The following is a 14631-nucleotide window of genomic DNA, read 5'->3' on the forward strand; positions in this document are numbered from 1 at the left end:
TAACCTGAACCAGAACTTAACTCACACCATACCTCTAAACCTAACTAGTAAAATTAACCATTACTGGTCTACACACACCGAGATTATAACTTTGGACTCTTGGTTTTAACGTACCGGTTCATTTCCTCTCCTCATCTTCAGGCGCTCTCCCAGAGAGACGCTCCTCATCGTAACTTCTTCTTCTTCGACGGCCGTAAAGGCCACGGCGTGGTGGACTACTTCGGGCCGAACTGAACGCCAGCTTCACTCACAAACGTCTGTCAGGTTATTCAACCGTCTGTTCTTCTTATCGTCACCACCAGAGGCGTGGCATGTTGTTGTTGTTTTTTTACATTTGCTAATAAAACTTTTAAACATTTATTTATTTTTTTACTTCTGGTTTTTTAACAAAACACAAAACTGGTTCTGTTGAAACTTTAGCTGAACACTGAAACATGAGCAGATCAAAGGTCATTTAGAAAAGGGCTGCTTAAGAAACCCTCTAACAAACACATTTATTCTAGTTTTTAATAATAAAAAAAAAAAACAGCTCCATCCTAAACTTACTGCAGTTTTTCCTTCTAAATTTATATAATTAAACAACCTGAGGCCTTCAGCTGATTACTGAGGATATTTTACACCAGTAGTTTTTATTCAGAGGGACTGGATCCATAAATAAAATAGATTTTTAACTCCTAATTGCTTAAAAACATGTTTGTTTTTGTGTTTATGAGGTTTTATTAATCCTAAATAGCTAGAAGAAACCAAAAATTTGATATTAATCAAGAGGGGGTCCAGATTAAGCAAATGATTAACCAGATTTTTCACTTTTCATCCACTTTGACCTGATTAAAAACTAATTTAATGCAGTTGTTTTAAATATTTTGCTAAAACTAAAAACATTCAAACAGGAAGTTTTGTTTCTCATCTTTATTGTATAAAAACAGAAAAAGTACAAAATCCAAGTAGAAATTTTACAATAGAAAATAAACCCCAGCAACAACACGACGCGCCTGGGCTCGCTGCAGGAAGGAGACTTTACAAAATAAAATCAGGTTAAATCCGAGCGGCTCAGCGACGGCAGCAGAAGTTCAGGCAGGAAACGAGTTGATCTCCGTTTGGCCTCGTGAGCCGGCGTCATTCAAGAATTTATACATTAAATATTAAAAAAAAACAACCCACAGGCTTTTAGTCCCGTCTGACACAAACAAACAAAAACGTTGCTGAGTTGTTTACATTCCCTGAAACAAACAATGAGTAAACACACGAGGCTAAAGTATGTTACAGTACATACGTGTGTATTTGTACACATTTATGACCTGGGTTCAAACGTACCAGTACATTAACACCTCAACTTTCACAATTAAAGGGTGTCTTGGTGCCTCTTCACAATAAAAGCCTCTTTTTTTAATGCTTTATAAACAAGTTAATTCATATTATTGAAATGCTTAATAAAGAAACGCATCAAAGCAGGCTCACTATTTGGCAAGAATAAATGTTTACTTTTATTTTTCATTTCATTTTAAAATGTTAGACGTGAGCAGATTAGAGGATTCAGTTTGTTTTAACAAATAGTTAAATTTAAAGTAATCAAACTAAATTTAACTGATTCTTTTGTAAAACTGAATGTCTCGGCCATGTTTCATATTTTTATACGTTTTAGACGTTACCTTATGAGAGTTTTATAAGATATTTTGCTAACAGTAGTTTTGGACAAAGATCTATAAAACTGACAAGAGATTTTTACGTTTTTTTTTTTCTTGTTTTTAGAGTCAGTGGCTGTGGCGGCCATCTTGAATCAGGTCATTGAAACACTGAATTAAAGACAAATAGTGAGCCTGCTTCTGTGTTTAAAAAACATTAAATTTTTTATCATCAGGCGGCGGCACGTTTCCTGTTTATCTGTTCAGAAATCTTAATTTTGATCAGAAGGTTAAATTCATCTACATAAACAAATCATCAAGGAACAAACAAACGAAAATAGAGCTACTTTTCAAAATAAGTTACACATTTATTACAAATTATTTTCTCTTCAGCTGCAATGAAAACTGAAGGATGAACATTTCTCCTGCAGATCATCAAATACACCTCAAATCCACAGGATTTAAATAAAGAACGACTGATTGACACTGGAGTGAAACCAGGAAGAAACGTGTTTTTAAAAAAAATAAATGAGAGTTTAACGGGCTGAAGCTGAAACATTTGAACGTGACGCAGTTTTTGCCTCAAAGCACTTCAGGACTGATTGTTGCAGAAAGGCACTTTTTTAAATCCGTATTTAATAAACGGTTCTGATCAGACGTTTGGCTCAAAGTGGCGTTAAACCCTCAAACAGAACCGACTTCACAGTTTTCTCTGAGACACGAAAAACAAAAAAAACTACGTCTGAGATTCGCAGAATTGTGACTAAATTACAAAATAAAAGCCTCTCGTGGATTATTTTACAGCTGAACGTTAAAGTTTGGAGGTTGTATAAAATAAAAACAGAACGTAAAGCTTGTTAAATCTCATAAAACCGTATTTTATACAGAGCGGAACTAATTAAACATTTAAACTGAGAAATTTAATTTAGATTTTTATGGCAACGTGTCGAGACAAAGCCGTAAAAACTAAATGGTTTCGTATTTTATAACTAATTAACAACAGATTAATAAGATCTGGGTGTAAAGAGAACCGCTACCATGAATTTCAAAATAAAAAAGGTTTGATTTGTTCATTATGTTGTGAAGAAAATATACATTTATGAATTTATCAAATCATTACGCTTTGTTTTTAATTACATTTTCAACAAAGTCACAATTTATAGGCCCATAAAAAAATAATAATTTACAGCTGCACAAGACCAAATGACAGCAGGAGGCGGAGCTACAAACTGAAACTTTCTGCCATAAATTCCTCTTTGTTTCTCTGATTCTGTGCAGCTCAGCCGATCAGTTTCAGTCCGACCCGAGTCCTTCCTGAGTCCACGCACACTCCTGCTACAAAGAGCCGACCCCCCAACCCCGAGGCCGGACCAGAACTAACTTTACAAAATGTACAATCTGTCGGCCCGTCAGCTGCGGTCCAGACCAGCAGACTGACTGACGGGACAGACGGACCGGGTCCAGTGTTCACCGGAGGCGCCGGCACCTCCAAACTCCTGACGTCATTTGTTCAGTTCGGTATCAGACCAGTTCAGGTTCAGGGTCTACGTCAGTCTGTAGAGAGTGCTGAGTGTTTGGGTGATGAAGCTGAGGAGTTCTCTGCAGACGTCTCTCCAGCCCCGCCAGTTGGGGGCGCCGTGCTGCGACACAAACAAAACCCATGAAACCAGCGTTTGTTGGAGAAGTGACCCGAGTCCGGTCCGGTCCGGGAACTCACCGCTCTGCGGAGCATCGCGGCGTTGAACTCGTCTCCGATGGTCCTCAGCTGGCCCGCCACCCTGCTGACGTCCAGCTGAGCCGCGGCCCGGGACAGGTGCTCGTTGTGGGGCAGCAGGTCGGGCAGAGGCCCCGGCCTGCTGGAGTCCTGCTGGATCTCTGTGTCTCTGTCAGAATCTGTGGAAGAAAAGAAAAACAGTTTCAGGCTGTTTCTGTAACAGAATAATCCAGTCTGCTCCTCTGTTTGTTTTTATTTTACAGATTATTTATTATTATAATTACTAAATACTTCAGTCTGTTCAGAAACAAACAGGCTTCAACTTGAGTTTATAACAGATAAGAGTTTTTATATTATCACCACCAAAACAAAGATCACCTAAAGCAGGGTTTCGTAACCTTTTTGACCTTGGGGTCCAGTGTGATAAACATAAAGAGGCACAAGACCCAGTCAGACATTACCATATGGATCAAAATGATAATTATTCTAAATATTGTTTTAATTTGTATTGTATTTGCATTATAACCAAATTAAATACACTTGTTTAAAAGTAAAACTCCTGTCAAATAATCACAAAACATGATTATGACAAACATTTTTTTTCTATTGTAACTTGCCCATAAGAATTATTTGAACAAGTCAACAGACCACTCAGGCTTATCAACACAAAAATAACTTTTTTTATTTTTTTACAAACAACAAAAATAGACAATTCAATAACTAAAGTAGTGGTCATACAATAAATGTTTAATGTAAATGTTTCAAGTAAAAAAAAAAACTGTAAAAAATTAATTTGATATACAGTAGCCTTTTTAAACGTTTGCAACCAGAAGCTGCTCTTCATATTAGTGAAAAACAATAACATTAACAACAGCTTTTTGACAAATTTAAAGTTCTTTAAAATACATTCAAAATGTTTAAAAATAAACTAAAACATTATTTTAAAGTGCACATTAAAACATAGTTGTATCTGCAACTGTTTTTGATAATGTTTTGAACTTTTAAAATACTGCATGATAGAACCAGAAGCTGCTCTTCATATTAGTGACAAACTTTGGTTTTTTTTGACGAGTTACATTCATTTTTGCTTCTACTTTTAATTTAAAATAGGTTTCCATTCTCGACAGGTTTCTAAGGTTCTTCTACGTATTAAAAAAAGTTGTTAAACAACTGAGTGGTGCACTACGGCTACTAGTGGTGAGAAAGTGTATTGCATCTTATTCAAAATCAATGTGGTCCAAACTTAAAAGCTGTTGTTCTTTTGAGGCCCTCAAGGGGGCGCTCATGAACCACTGGGTTAAGAATCTCTGACCTAAAGGCTCACCTTAATTTATAATATTCATTTTAACTTTGAGTGGATACGGTGTTGTCACTGACGAGGCTGAAAAGCTGCTTAACGAGCTCATTAACGACTTAAAGATGCTAACGCTAGGCTAACGCTTCACAACAGTAACTTTCTGTCTCCACTCGTGTTTCTGCAAGCAGGAAGTCTTTTAAGGAGGTAAAAACAAACTATTTATTGCCTTTTTGTTTCTTTAATATTGTTAATTTGTAGCATTTAGCGATGTAACAATAAGAGGTAATCTGTTGAGCTGAAAATGAAACAAATCTGGTTAATCTGAGACAACTAGAAACTTCCTGTTTGATTTCTGGTTTTTGTTCCTTTTCAGTTTCAGGTGATCCGACCGGTCTTCTTTGTTACATCTGGATCCCCAGCTTCATTTATTTATTTTCTTCGACTCGTCCGTTTGAATAGAAGACCCTTGTGCTCATTTTGGTTGCCACGGTAACTGACGTCCTCTCCGAGAGGATTACGGACCGTTCCGTTAAAAAAAAAAAAAAGAAAGGCGTAAAGAAAGAAAAAACCCAAACAAAACAGGAAAACCCTGACCTGTTGCCAAGGTAACTCTGACACGCGGGTGATTGGAGGAGACAAAAGGAAGGGGCTGACAGCTGATAGGATGAGTTGGAAGAGGAGGCGGGGCTTGGGGTGAATTTTGACTGACAGGCGAGGTGACGGAGACCCTGTCAGATATGAAAACTGGGAGGATAAAACAAAAACAAACGAGCAGAAAAGTCGACCTTTCAGTTTAGTTTAATCAAAAACAAACGTTTTTATTTATGTTAAGCTTTTAAATGTTATTTAATTATTTTTTTAATTATAAGTTTATTCACTTAAAACAAAACATAAATTCAATATACAATAAAGATACAAACCATAAATTAAATGAAAGGTAGCAGAGAAAAAAATCTTATGATTTCTGCCCCTTTTTCTCAAATAAATAAATTCGGTCAAAAATCTTCAATTTACAAAAACGTACAAAAAACAAAAAGAAAAACAATGAAGGATTAAATCCTTCTTGAGAAACAATTTGTACATTATACCCACACATATTTCTCCAACAAATTAACCTTTATCATTCTCTTAAATATACACATTGATCTCACTCACAGGTCAAAGTCCTGCAGACGAGATTAGAGAAAACCTGACTGAGCGTCTGAGGGGGAAGTGCTGCAGATTGTTGCTTTTTTGTCTCTGTCAGGGTGCAGAGAGGACAAGTCTGAACATGCCTTCCTCACAGCTGACCTGCAGCTGAAGAGGAGGAGGAGGAAACAGAGGGAGGAGGTGTCTGTTTACATCCTCACACTGCAGCTCAGAAAGAAAAAAACAACTAAATATGATTTTCTGCTGTTTAAATTAAATAACCTGTGACACAACCGAGCTGCAGCTGAAAGGAAACAATCAGGAAATTTATATAGATACGAGTAGTCAGTATCTCACCTGCAGCAGTCTAACAGAGCTAACAGGGACTGAGCCCATTCTTTGTGCCATCTAAGATTTTCAGCAGGTTCCTACCTGAAGGTTCTCCCGACGAGTCCCTCTGAGCGTCTGTTCCTCGGTTCCTCTGCTCAGAACCAGGTGACGGTGGGGGCGTCACCCTTGTCGAAGCCCGCCGGAGCTGCTCCCGACCCTCGAGGCCAGGAAAGGCCGGCGGGTACGACAGGTTCAGGACCTGAAAGGGTTCCAGGTGATGGTAACGGTGGCGGACGATGGCGGACCCGCTCCTTGTGGATCTGGGTGTCGTGATGAGAGCGCCGGGCCAGTCGTGGAGGGGGCGGGGCACCTCCATACGGCAGGTGTTGTGACACGGAACAGGCCCATTTCCTACGACCTCATGTTCTCCGACGGTCTCGATGGTCTCTGCTCGAGCCATCTCAATTACTGCCTGAATCAAAAAAAGGTATTTAATCCAAAAGGTTTTTCTCTTTTTAGTTTTCTACATCCTTTATTAGCTTTGGTCTTTATAAACTGAAGATTAACATGTTTTATGACAGGCTAAAATGTACTTTTTACTCAGTCATTTAATTTAAAATGTTGCAAATGCAATATATATTTTTGAAAGAGTTTTATAAAAAATTCTTCTACTTTGTGAGAGGTCAAAAGATACCTCTGAAATAACAAATGCCATAATGTTTGTATTTGCAGTTTATTTTGCAAAATAGCAACTTTTTTGCCATTTAAAATTATTTTACAACAGTTTGCTCTTTTTGCAAGAAATTAAAATCAGATTCTGCACAATACAAGTCACTTTAGTACAATTTATAACAATTTTAGCAGCTTAAACAATTTCTTGAATGGTTTAAATATTAGTTTTTAAATTTGTTGCAGTTATAGGCTTTTATATAGGTTGATATTCTGAGTTTAAATTTTTCTTGCTCAGTTTAAAATCACATTTTGAGCAGTTTTCACTGCTTTATGATTTGCATTTTAAAACTATTGATGCATTTTTTTGTCTTTATATAAATATCTTCACAATTAATCCAGCTCTACATTCATGCAAAGGTTTAAAAATTTAAATAGACCCCCCCCCCCAAAAAAAAAAAATAATTAAATAAAAAACAATTTCAACAATAATTTTAAAACAATGTTTTCAGTGTTTGAACAGACCGTCTGTCCTCATCCTGACCACCAGGGGGCAGCAGAGGCTCCTCTGATCACATGACTCGTGTTTGTAAACAAATCCGCGCACGACTGTGCGCGCACACAAACACGCGACTGAAAAGAGGAGGTGCGTGACAATCGGGATTATTTAAACGTTTACATGTTAGCAAAGCAAACAAACACGTTTAAAATGTGCGTTTTAATCATTTTTAAATATTTTTTCCCGAAACTCGTTAATATTCAGATATTTTTAACTAATCGAGCGATTAATTGTTTTTATATCTATATATTTTTTTAAATGTTTGTTTTGGACAAAACGCAGATGTAGGTAAAATAAATAAACACACATTTATAAACATTAAATGTATTTATTTATGCTCAGACGCGCCTGCTGTCCAGACCCGGCATGTCTGGACATGTCTGACACACAAAGAGGCAGAAACTGACCAACAAGCATTTAATGTAATTGGGCTATAATTAACGCTGTGCTTTATTTATTAAATTAAAATGAATGTCTGTAATTAAAAGTCCTGATTAAAATGTTTTATTGGCAGCTTCTCAAACAGCTGAGCCGATGATGTAACTTTGCACCGTGAAAAGAACCAACTTCTTCAGGAGGAAATAAATTAAATTAATTTTCTTACTTTGTGAAAATGATCCGTGATGATGCTCTGTGCGCGTTGGAAGCAGTAGATGAAAGGTTGACATCAGACAGAATTAATGTTTCCTCCCCAAAAAACCCCAAAACCCCCCAAAACCCAGCCGTGAGGATGATGAACAGATGCTGCTGCTGGTGTTAAAATCCAATCGGCGGGAAAAACAAACACCACGTCATTCCACTTCCGGTCCTCCACAGAAGGATTGTCTCTAAAACACGTTTCTGTTTCAAATTAACCCATTTAGATGAAAAATATTCACCTCCAGAACCGAGCTCGTGTCAGTCCGATCTGTTCCGTCCGAGCGAAACTCTTCGGCTTTTATTGCGCGCTCGGCACCGGAAAAAGGTGACATCAACATCCGGTTTGGCGCCTTCAAAGTAAAACAACCCTATCTGCTTGGCTAGCTTTGGTTGAAGAAACGTAAAAACGTGCTAAAAAATGAGCCAAGATTTGAATAATCATTAACAGGTAAAATAAAAAACATGAAAAATTACTTCAACTTGAAACTAAAACGGATGCTTGAACTATTAAACTTTTTAAAAACTGTGTAAAAAAATGTATTTTCTGTTTAAAATTGAAGCCACTTTTAATATTTAATGCTTTAAAGCAAACTGACACTCTTTTTTATTGTGTTTATGCTTTTATTTTCTTGCCTGCGTTGATTTCTGCAGAACTTGACTTTCCTTCTTCCCTCCACAACACACATGCTGCTGTCCCTTCTCTTTTCATTCAACAAAAATAATTCTTTTTTTTTTTCACTTAAACCTGGAAAACAAACTGTTTCTTATTTTAAAACGTCATGCCAATGCCCTTCCTGTACTGCGTCTCACCTCCTCTTCATTTTTACCAGAGAAAAGTTGGGTTATTTCCTCATCACACACACCCACATACAAACAAAACCCTCCTTTCTCCCACCAGCTTCATTTCCTTCACCTCAACTTCAGCAGCTGTAAATCCAAACAAAGATCCTCTGTGAGGTGAAGATGAGTCACTTAAGTAAACAGAGTTTTTTTCACACATTCACAGCAAACTGTGTTAAAAACCCTCCTCCTGTTTGAATTAATTTGAGTAAAACTTGTGCAAAATTATACAGAGATGGTGCTAGACGTCACTCGGAAAGTTTTCAACCCTCTCTCGCCTTCACAGCTTCACTTTGTTGTTTAGAACATAAAATGTGAAAATTGACAATACAAGCCTGAAACCTTTAATTTAATTAATTAATTAATTTCTTTGCAGCAGGTTAAAAAAAATTAAAAATGCTCGACTGTCATCTAACTGAAGCTGAAGAAAAAAATTATCCTGTTTTTTGTTTTGAATTAGCATTAAATTTAATTAAAAGCAAAAACTGCTTATTTGTGTTAAAAGACAGATAAAAAATTGCATAAAAACAACAAACACATTAAAATTTTTGTGAGCAGAATTAATGCATTTGTTTAATTTTTCATGAAAATTTGAGGTTGGTTATAGTTTTGTTTCTATTTTTGTTTTACTGTAAAGGTTTAGCTCACCTAAAAATTAAGAATCATAATAATATTTCAATAAATACTGCGAGATAAATTATTGCTACAGAGCTACTTTACTGTTAAACTGATATGTTTGTAGCATTTAAAGAGATAATTGGTTTTCATCCCTTTAGTTGCATTTTGTCTTACTTTAGTTTGTTTTTTTCCCCCCTAAATTCTGTTTTGTTTGGTTTGTTTTTGTGCCGAAGTCTCATTTTACAACTAAATTAATCTTAAAGGGTTATGTAAAATTAAAAAATAAACAAATAAAACCAGCTCAGATTAACATCCGGTCTTTGTTTTACGTCTGAATTTTTAAGAAATCATCTCCTCCTGCGTTCAAATCCTCATTAAAAATCCTTTTTTTATGTTTAAACCAAATGTCTTTAAGTCAAACCTCAGCAGATATGATCCAGAATTAGTGGGAGTCGTGTTTAAACCCATAAAAAGTGGTTCTGGTTCTGATGGTTGCTGCTCCTGCATCACATTAGCATCTTAAGTAACCTCAGAACCCCCCCCGCCACCACCACCACCACCACCACCACCACCACAGAGTGTCGACCTTTGACCCCCAGCTCTTTGTGTTCCTGTGGCCGCTCTCAGCTGAGGGGGCAGAGACAGGGGCGGCCCAGCTGAGCTGCAGGTCGGAGGCTGAACCCCCCCTTAGCCCCCCACCCCTTTGTTTGGGTTGATGGGGGTAAACAGGGCGGGTCTGCTGAGTGACATGCCCGGGCGAAGATCCTCCACCCCAGACTTCACAGCCACGAGTGCCGCGGCGCTGACACCAGATTCAGTTCTCTGGACCCGGTTTCACCTGAACCACTCACTAAAGAGACCTGGATCTCTCGAGTCTTTCACAGACGAGCTTCATGAACATCGGAGTCTGTTTTGTATTTTTTACATCATTTATAATCAAACCACCGCTAACGAAAGAGAAGAGCCGTCAGCGTGTTTCGTGTTTCACACCCAGAATACCTGCTGCTGGTCCTGGTCCTGGTCCAGAACTGTGATGAAGTCACCTGATGGGTCTCTGGTTCCAGAGTGCATCATCAACATTGTTTAACGCTCCGCTGCTTTTAGGGGGTTATTCAGAGTAATCTGAGTGCTATTACACAATTGTGATAACATCAGATAACACACACACACACACACACACACACGTACAGGTAATCTACACCTGTGTAGTTGTGATAAGCTGGTAAGTGAGATCTGCCACCTTGTGTCTTACTCCTGCTGTGAACCAAATCAACATTTTTTCTGTTATTCAAACCAAAAATCTCTTAAAGTGAGGTTCTGCTGAGACATTATGAGCAGGTATTATCTTACCTGTTGTGGACGCATCTGTTTGTGTCGACTGCGGCTAGTGGTTATTTTTTAGAATCTCAGTTTTATAAATTTTGACGATCATCTGTGTGCACAAACAGCAACAGCAGCAGCTAGCTGTAGCACTTCCAGTGCGACATGATGCACTTCCTGCTCACATTAAATTCCAGTAGTAATAACCATGTAACATAAAAGCAGACTAGTCGTTAGCTCGTTTGTACAGACAGAAACCAACTATTTCTCCAAACTGAGATTAAATAGCTATCTACAGCAGGTAAGATATTTGTTAAAATTGCTTCCTCAGCTAAACATTAGAAAACAGATAAATGGTTTTAACTTAATAATTTGTGCAGATATTGAGCTAAAACTTGATGTAGCTGAGATTTATCCACAATATAAACAAGGAAATATGGAAATAATGGTTAAAATTCACAATGCTGTCTCTAAAATTTTTATTTTTTATTTGTTTGTTTTGCTGTCTCATTCTCTGTTTTTAGTTATAGGTCGGCGCTTTGAACCCGGTGACCGGTCCCAGGAATCCCCCATCGTGTGTGTTTAGCTGCTGTTTATCTTGCGGTAACCAAAGCAGGCCGAAGCTCAGCAGTTTGTCACCACAGCTGAAAGCTGAGCTCGTCTTTGGGTTGCTGTGATGACTTCATCGTTTTCACGCCTCGCCTCCTCCTCCCTGCATCCAGAAATCATCTCAGATGTTTAAAAAATAATAAGACAGTCTAATTTTTAAATCTTTATCATGATAAGTGAAATATTTCCCCCACTCCAAGCTCTGTTGTTAGTCTGCTTCAGCGCCTGAGGGAGATATATGTAGTTGTGTTGCTGATCATTAAAAATAGCCGTAGTTCAGTCCTTTTTACAGACTAAATAAAACTTGGAGTCAGATTTAGTTAGACTACGTTAGTTTTAACTCAGCAGGTTAACAGTTTGATGGAGTACACTGGGTTAGGATTTCTATCTAAAAATTGGTTTAAAATGACAAATATTTTGAGTTAAATGTAGGATTTTAGGAAGTTCCCTTCATTAGATAGTTACAACGTGTTGGTGCTAACTGCTATTAGCATCGGCTAGCACCAACTTTGTTTTGGTAGTTTTCTGACATCTGAGCTAAAATTTGATAAGGTAGTTTGGGTTGGGCGAAAACATATGATGTGCAAGTAATGGTCAGAAAAGCTGCCACTGTGGTGCGTAATGGGGAGCCAGCACATTAGCATTAACACTAAAGCCAAGCTAACACTAGCACGGAGCCAACATTAATGCAGAGCTAACACTATACTAATGGAGAGCTAATGCGAACGCCAAGACAATGCTAACACAGGGCTAACACTAATGCAGAGCTAATGCAAACACCAAGATAATGCTAACACAGGGCTAACACTAATGCAGAGCTAATGCAAACACCAAGATAATGCTAACACAGGGCTAYCACTAATGCCGAGCTAGTGCGGACGACAAGATAATGCTAACACAGAGCTAGCACTAATTCGGAGCAAAATAACATGGAGAAAACTTTTAACACAGAGGTGACACTAAGGTTGTGATAACACTAAATCCAAGCTAACACTAGCATGGAGCCTACATTAATGCAGAGCTAACATTGTACTAATGCAGAGCTATTGCGAATGCCAAGACAATGCTAACACAGAGCTAGCACTAATGTAGAGCTAACTAACTTGGAGAAAACTCTTATGCAAAGCTAACACTAAGGTCAAGCTAACACTAATGCAGCGCTAACAATAATGCCAAGCTAACATTAGCATGGAGCCAATGTTAAGGCTGTGCTATCACTAATGCAGAGTTAATGTGAATGCTAAGCTAATGCTAACACAGAGCTAGTACTAATGAGGAACTAACTACATGGAGCAAACACCAATGATAATGTGGAGCTAATTCTTACGGAAAGCTAAGGGTAACATTAGAAGTTGGTTTGACTAATGATTTGTCAAATCTTAATAGTTATTTTTAAATATCATGATTAATCATGATAATTTTTTAGCAACATTGCTGAAACTCTTAAAAACTAGTTGCAAATTTATAGCAGATAATTCTCACCGACTTCAACATTTGGGCTCATTTTTTCAGCTGGTGCCATCTTTGTGAGTTAGCGTATAGCTTGTAGCATGAAAAACATAGTGACCGAAACAGAAAAGCAAGCAACAAAATGGAAGAAAAATCATAAGTTTTAAAGGGACACTGTAGTCCCAATGTTTTATAGATTTTTTAACTTAACTGAATAGCTTTAAGATGTTAAATTTTGAATGTAGCCTGTTTTGCCGTTTAGCTTAATAGATTGCTGTATCTTAGCTGAACTTCTAAGGGTCCACTGATTTCGTCATCGTAGTTTGACAAACTGGAGTCCCCATGAGGCTAGAAACGGCACTGTGCAGTCCTTTAAGGAACGCAGTGCCTTTAATGTTCATTCAGTTAAACTCTCCTTTGATCTTGGGTAAGCTCCGCCTCCTCCAACGCTTTTATCGCCTGACTTAAACAAATGATCTCCCGTTGTTGTGATAATTATCAGCTAAAGAGGCGCAGCAGAGGTGGTACAGGTGGCTGTCATCAGGTGATTTCAGAGAGGTTTTGGCGCGGCGGCGGTGGCTACCTGTCGACAGGTGAAGTTATCCCAGCAGCTCCCCGCGGCCTTATCAGCAGATGGACGTTGTGATGTTCAGAAAGTGCTGCAGATAAAACGAGACAAAGCTCTGCAGGTTGTCACATTCAAATATAACGGTAACGTTTCTCTGACAGGGTGAACTCAACTCTTTAGTTAGTGCAAAACATTTATGTGAAATTATCCTGAATGATTCATAATAAGTCTGCCATAACCAGATTTAAGTTGTTTTTTTGTAGTGCAGCAGAAAACAGGATTGGATTAAAGAAAAAAAAACAATCTAAGGGACAGTTCTGTGAGCAGAGAGGGGAAAAAAAGGCCCCGAAGCACCATTACCTCATCCGTTTTACCCCAAACTGAGACGGACAGATGGACCTGCTGCTGTGCTCCTGAGCCAAACTAATCCTTGTTGTGATAAGTTGGGTCAAACTCAGCATGGAGGAATGTGGCACTGTTCACACACGGCTTCATTTAAGGGATAAATTTAACCGTTTATTATCGTCGCTTTAAAATGATTTGAAAACACCTGGTTTGATCAGACAGAAATGCTCTCTCTCTGGTTTATTGTTGAGGCTAAATTAACAGGATTCCCCTCTAGCCTGGCCGGTGTTCTGGCTCCACCAGCTTCCCTGTTCTTGCTGAAAAAAAAAACCATCCCCACAGCATGATCTGCCACCACCATGCTTCACAGTTGGAATGGGAGGCAACGTGCAGCACTTTATTGCTTTGGATTCAGAGATACAAAAAAAACCCTTTATTTGCCATTTGTGCACAAACCAGCAGTCCAGGCCTCCCTCGTCATATTCAAACATTTAAAATCACACTAAAAATACAATAGAACGATAAAATGCTATAAACTATGTCCACGCTGTAGAGAAAGTAGTGACATCTACTTCTTAATAAGGTAAATAAGGTAATTTTTCTCTCCGTAGACAAGGTTGTTGTCCTCCAGTGTCCTGTCCACCATCGTCCACCATTTGGATGAATCCCAGTATGATGATGTCATCAGCATATTTGAAGACAATGTTCAGTTTTTTGTACTCAACTCTTCCATAAAGTTCATATTTGTGACGTTTCATGACTAATCAAAAAGGAGTCAAACCCATCCATCCATCCATCCATCCATCCATCCATTTTCTTCCGCCTATCCGGGGTCGGGTCGCGGGTGCAGCAGCTTCAGAAGGGAGGCCCAGACCTCCCTCTCCCCAGCCACTTCTCCCAGCTCCTCCGGGGGAACTCCAAGGC

The 14631-nt window shown here is 38.4% G+C and overlaps 2 protein-coding genes across 3 annotated transcripts in view; one reads left to right on the forward strand and one right to left on the reverse strand.

The window, feature by feature from the left end:
• sae1 (SUMO1 activating enzyme subunit 1) overlaps positions 1 to 360 on the forward strand; it is an 11353-nt gene extending 10993 nt beyond the window's left edge. Inside the window, exon 9 of the mRNA XM_014032362.1 lies at positions 142 to 360. Coding sequence (XP_013887816.1) covers positions 142 to 234 — 93 coding nt within the window. The 3' untranslated portion in view covers positions 235 to 360. The remainder of the gene's footprint in view (positions 1 to 141) is intronic.
• Positions 361 to 894: 534 nt separating this feature from the next.
• On the reverse strand, positions 895 to 8271 carry bbc3 (BCL2 binding component 3). 2 transcript variants are annotated; one of them, XM_014032360.1, is made up of 4 exons: positions 7924 to 8253; positions 6194 to 6563; positions 3340 to 3515; positions 895 to 3262 (listed from the first exon to the last, which is right to left on the reverse strand). In XM_014032360.1, exons 2-4 carry the CDS (start codon positions 6549 to 6551, stop codon positions 3167 to 3169), a joined length of 630 nt encoding a protein of 209 aa, XP_013887814.1. In that variant the 5' UTR covers positions 6552 to 6563; positions 7924 to 8253; the 3' UTR covers positions 895 to 3166. The 2 variants fall into 2 exon arrangements, with proteins under 2 accessions (XP_013887814.1, XP_013887815.1); XM_014032361.1 differs by lacking the exons at positions 895 to 3262; positions 3340 to 3515 and adding an exon at positions 4590 to 5377 and having other exon boundaries at positions 7924 to 8271.
• Between the last annotated feature and the right edge of the window lie 6360 nt (positions 8272 to 14631).

Source organism: Austrofundulus limnaeus, unplaced genomic scaffold (genome assembly GCF_001266775.1).
Source record: "Austrofundulus limnaeus strain Quisiro unplaced genomic scaffold, Austrofundulus_limnaeus-1.0 Scaffold1428, whole genome shotgun sequence".
Classification (NCBI taxonomy): domain Eukaryota; kingdom Metazoa; phylum Chordata; class Actinopteri; order Cyprinodontiformes; family Rivulidae; genus Austrofundulus; species Austrofundulus limnaeus.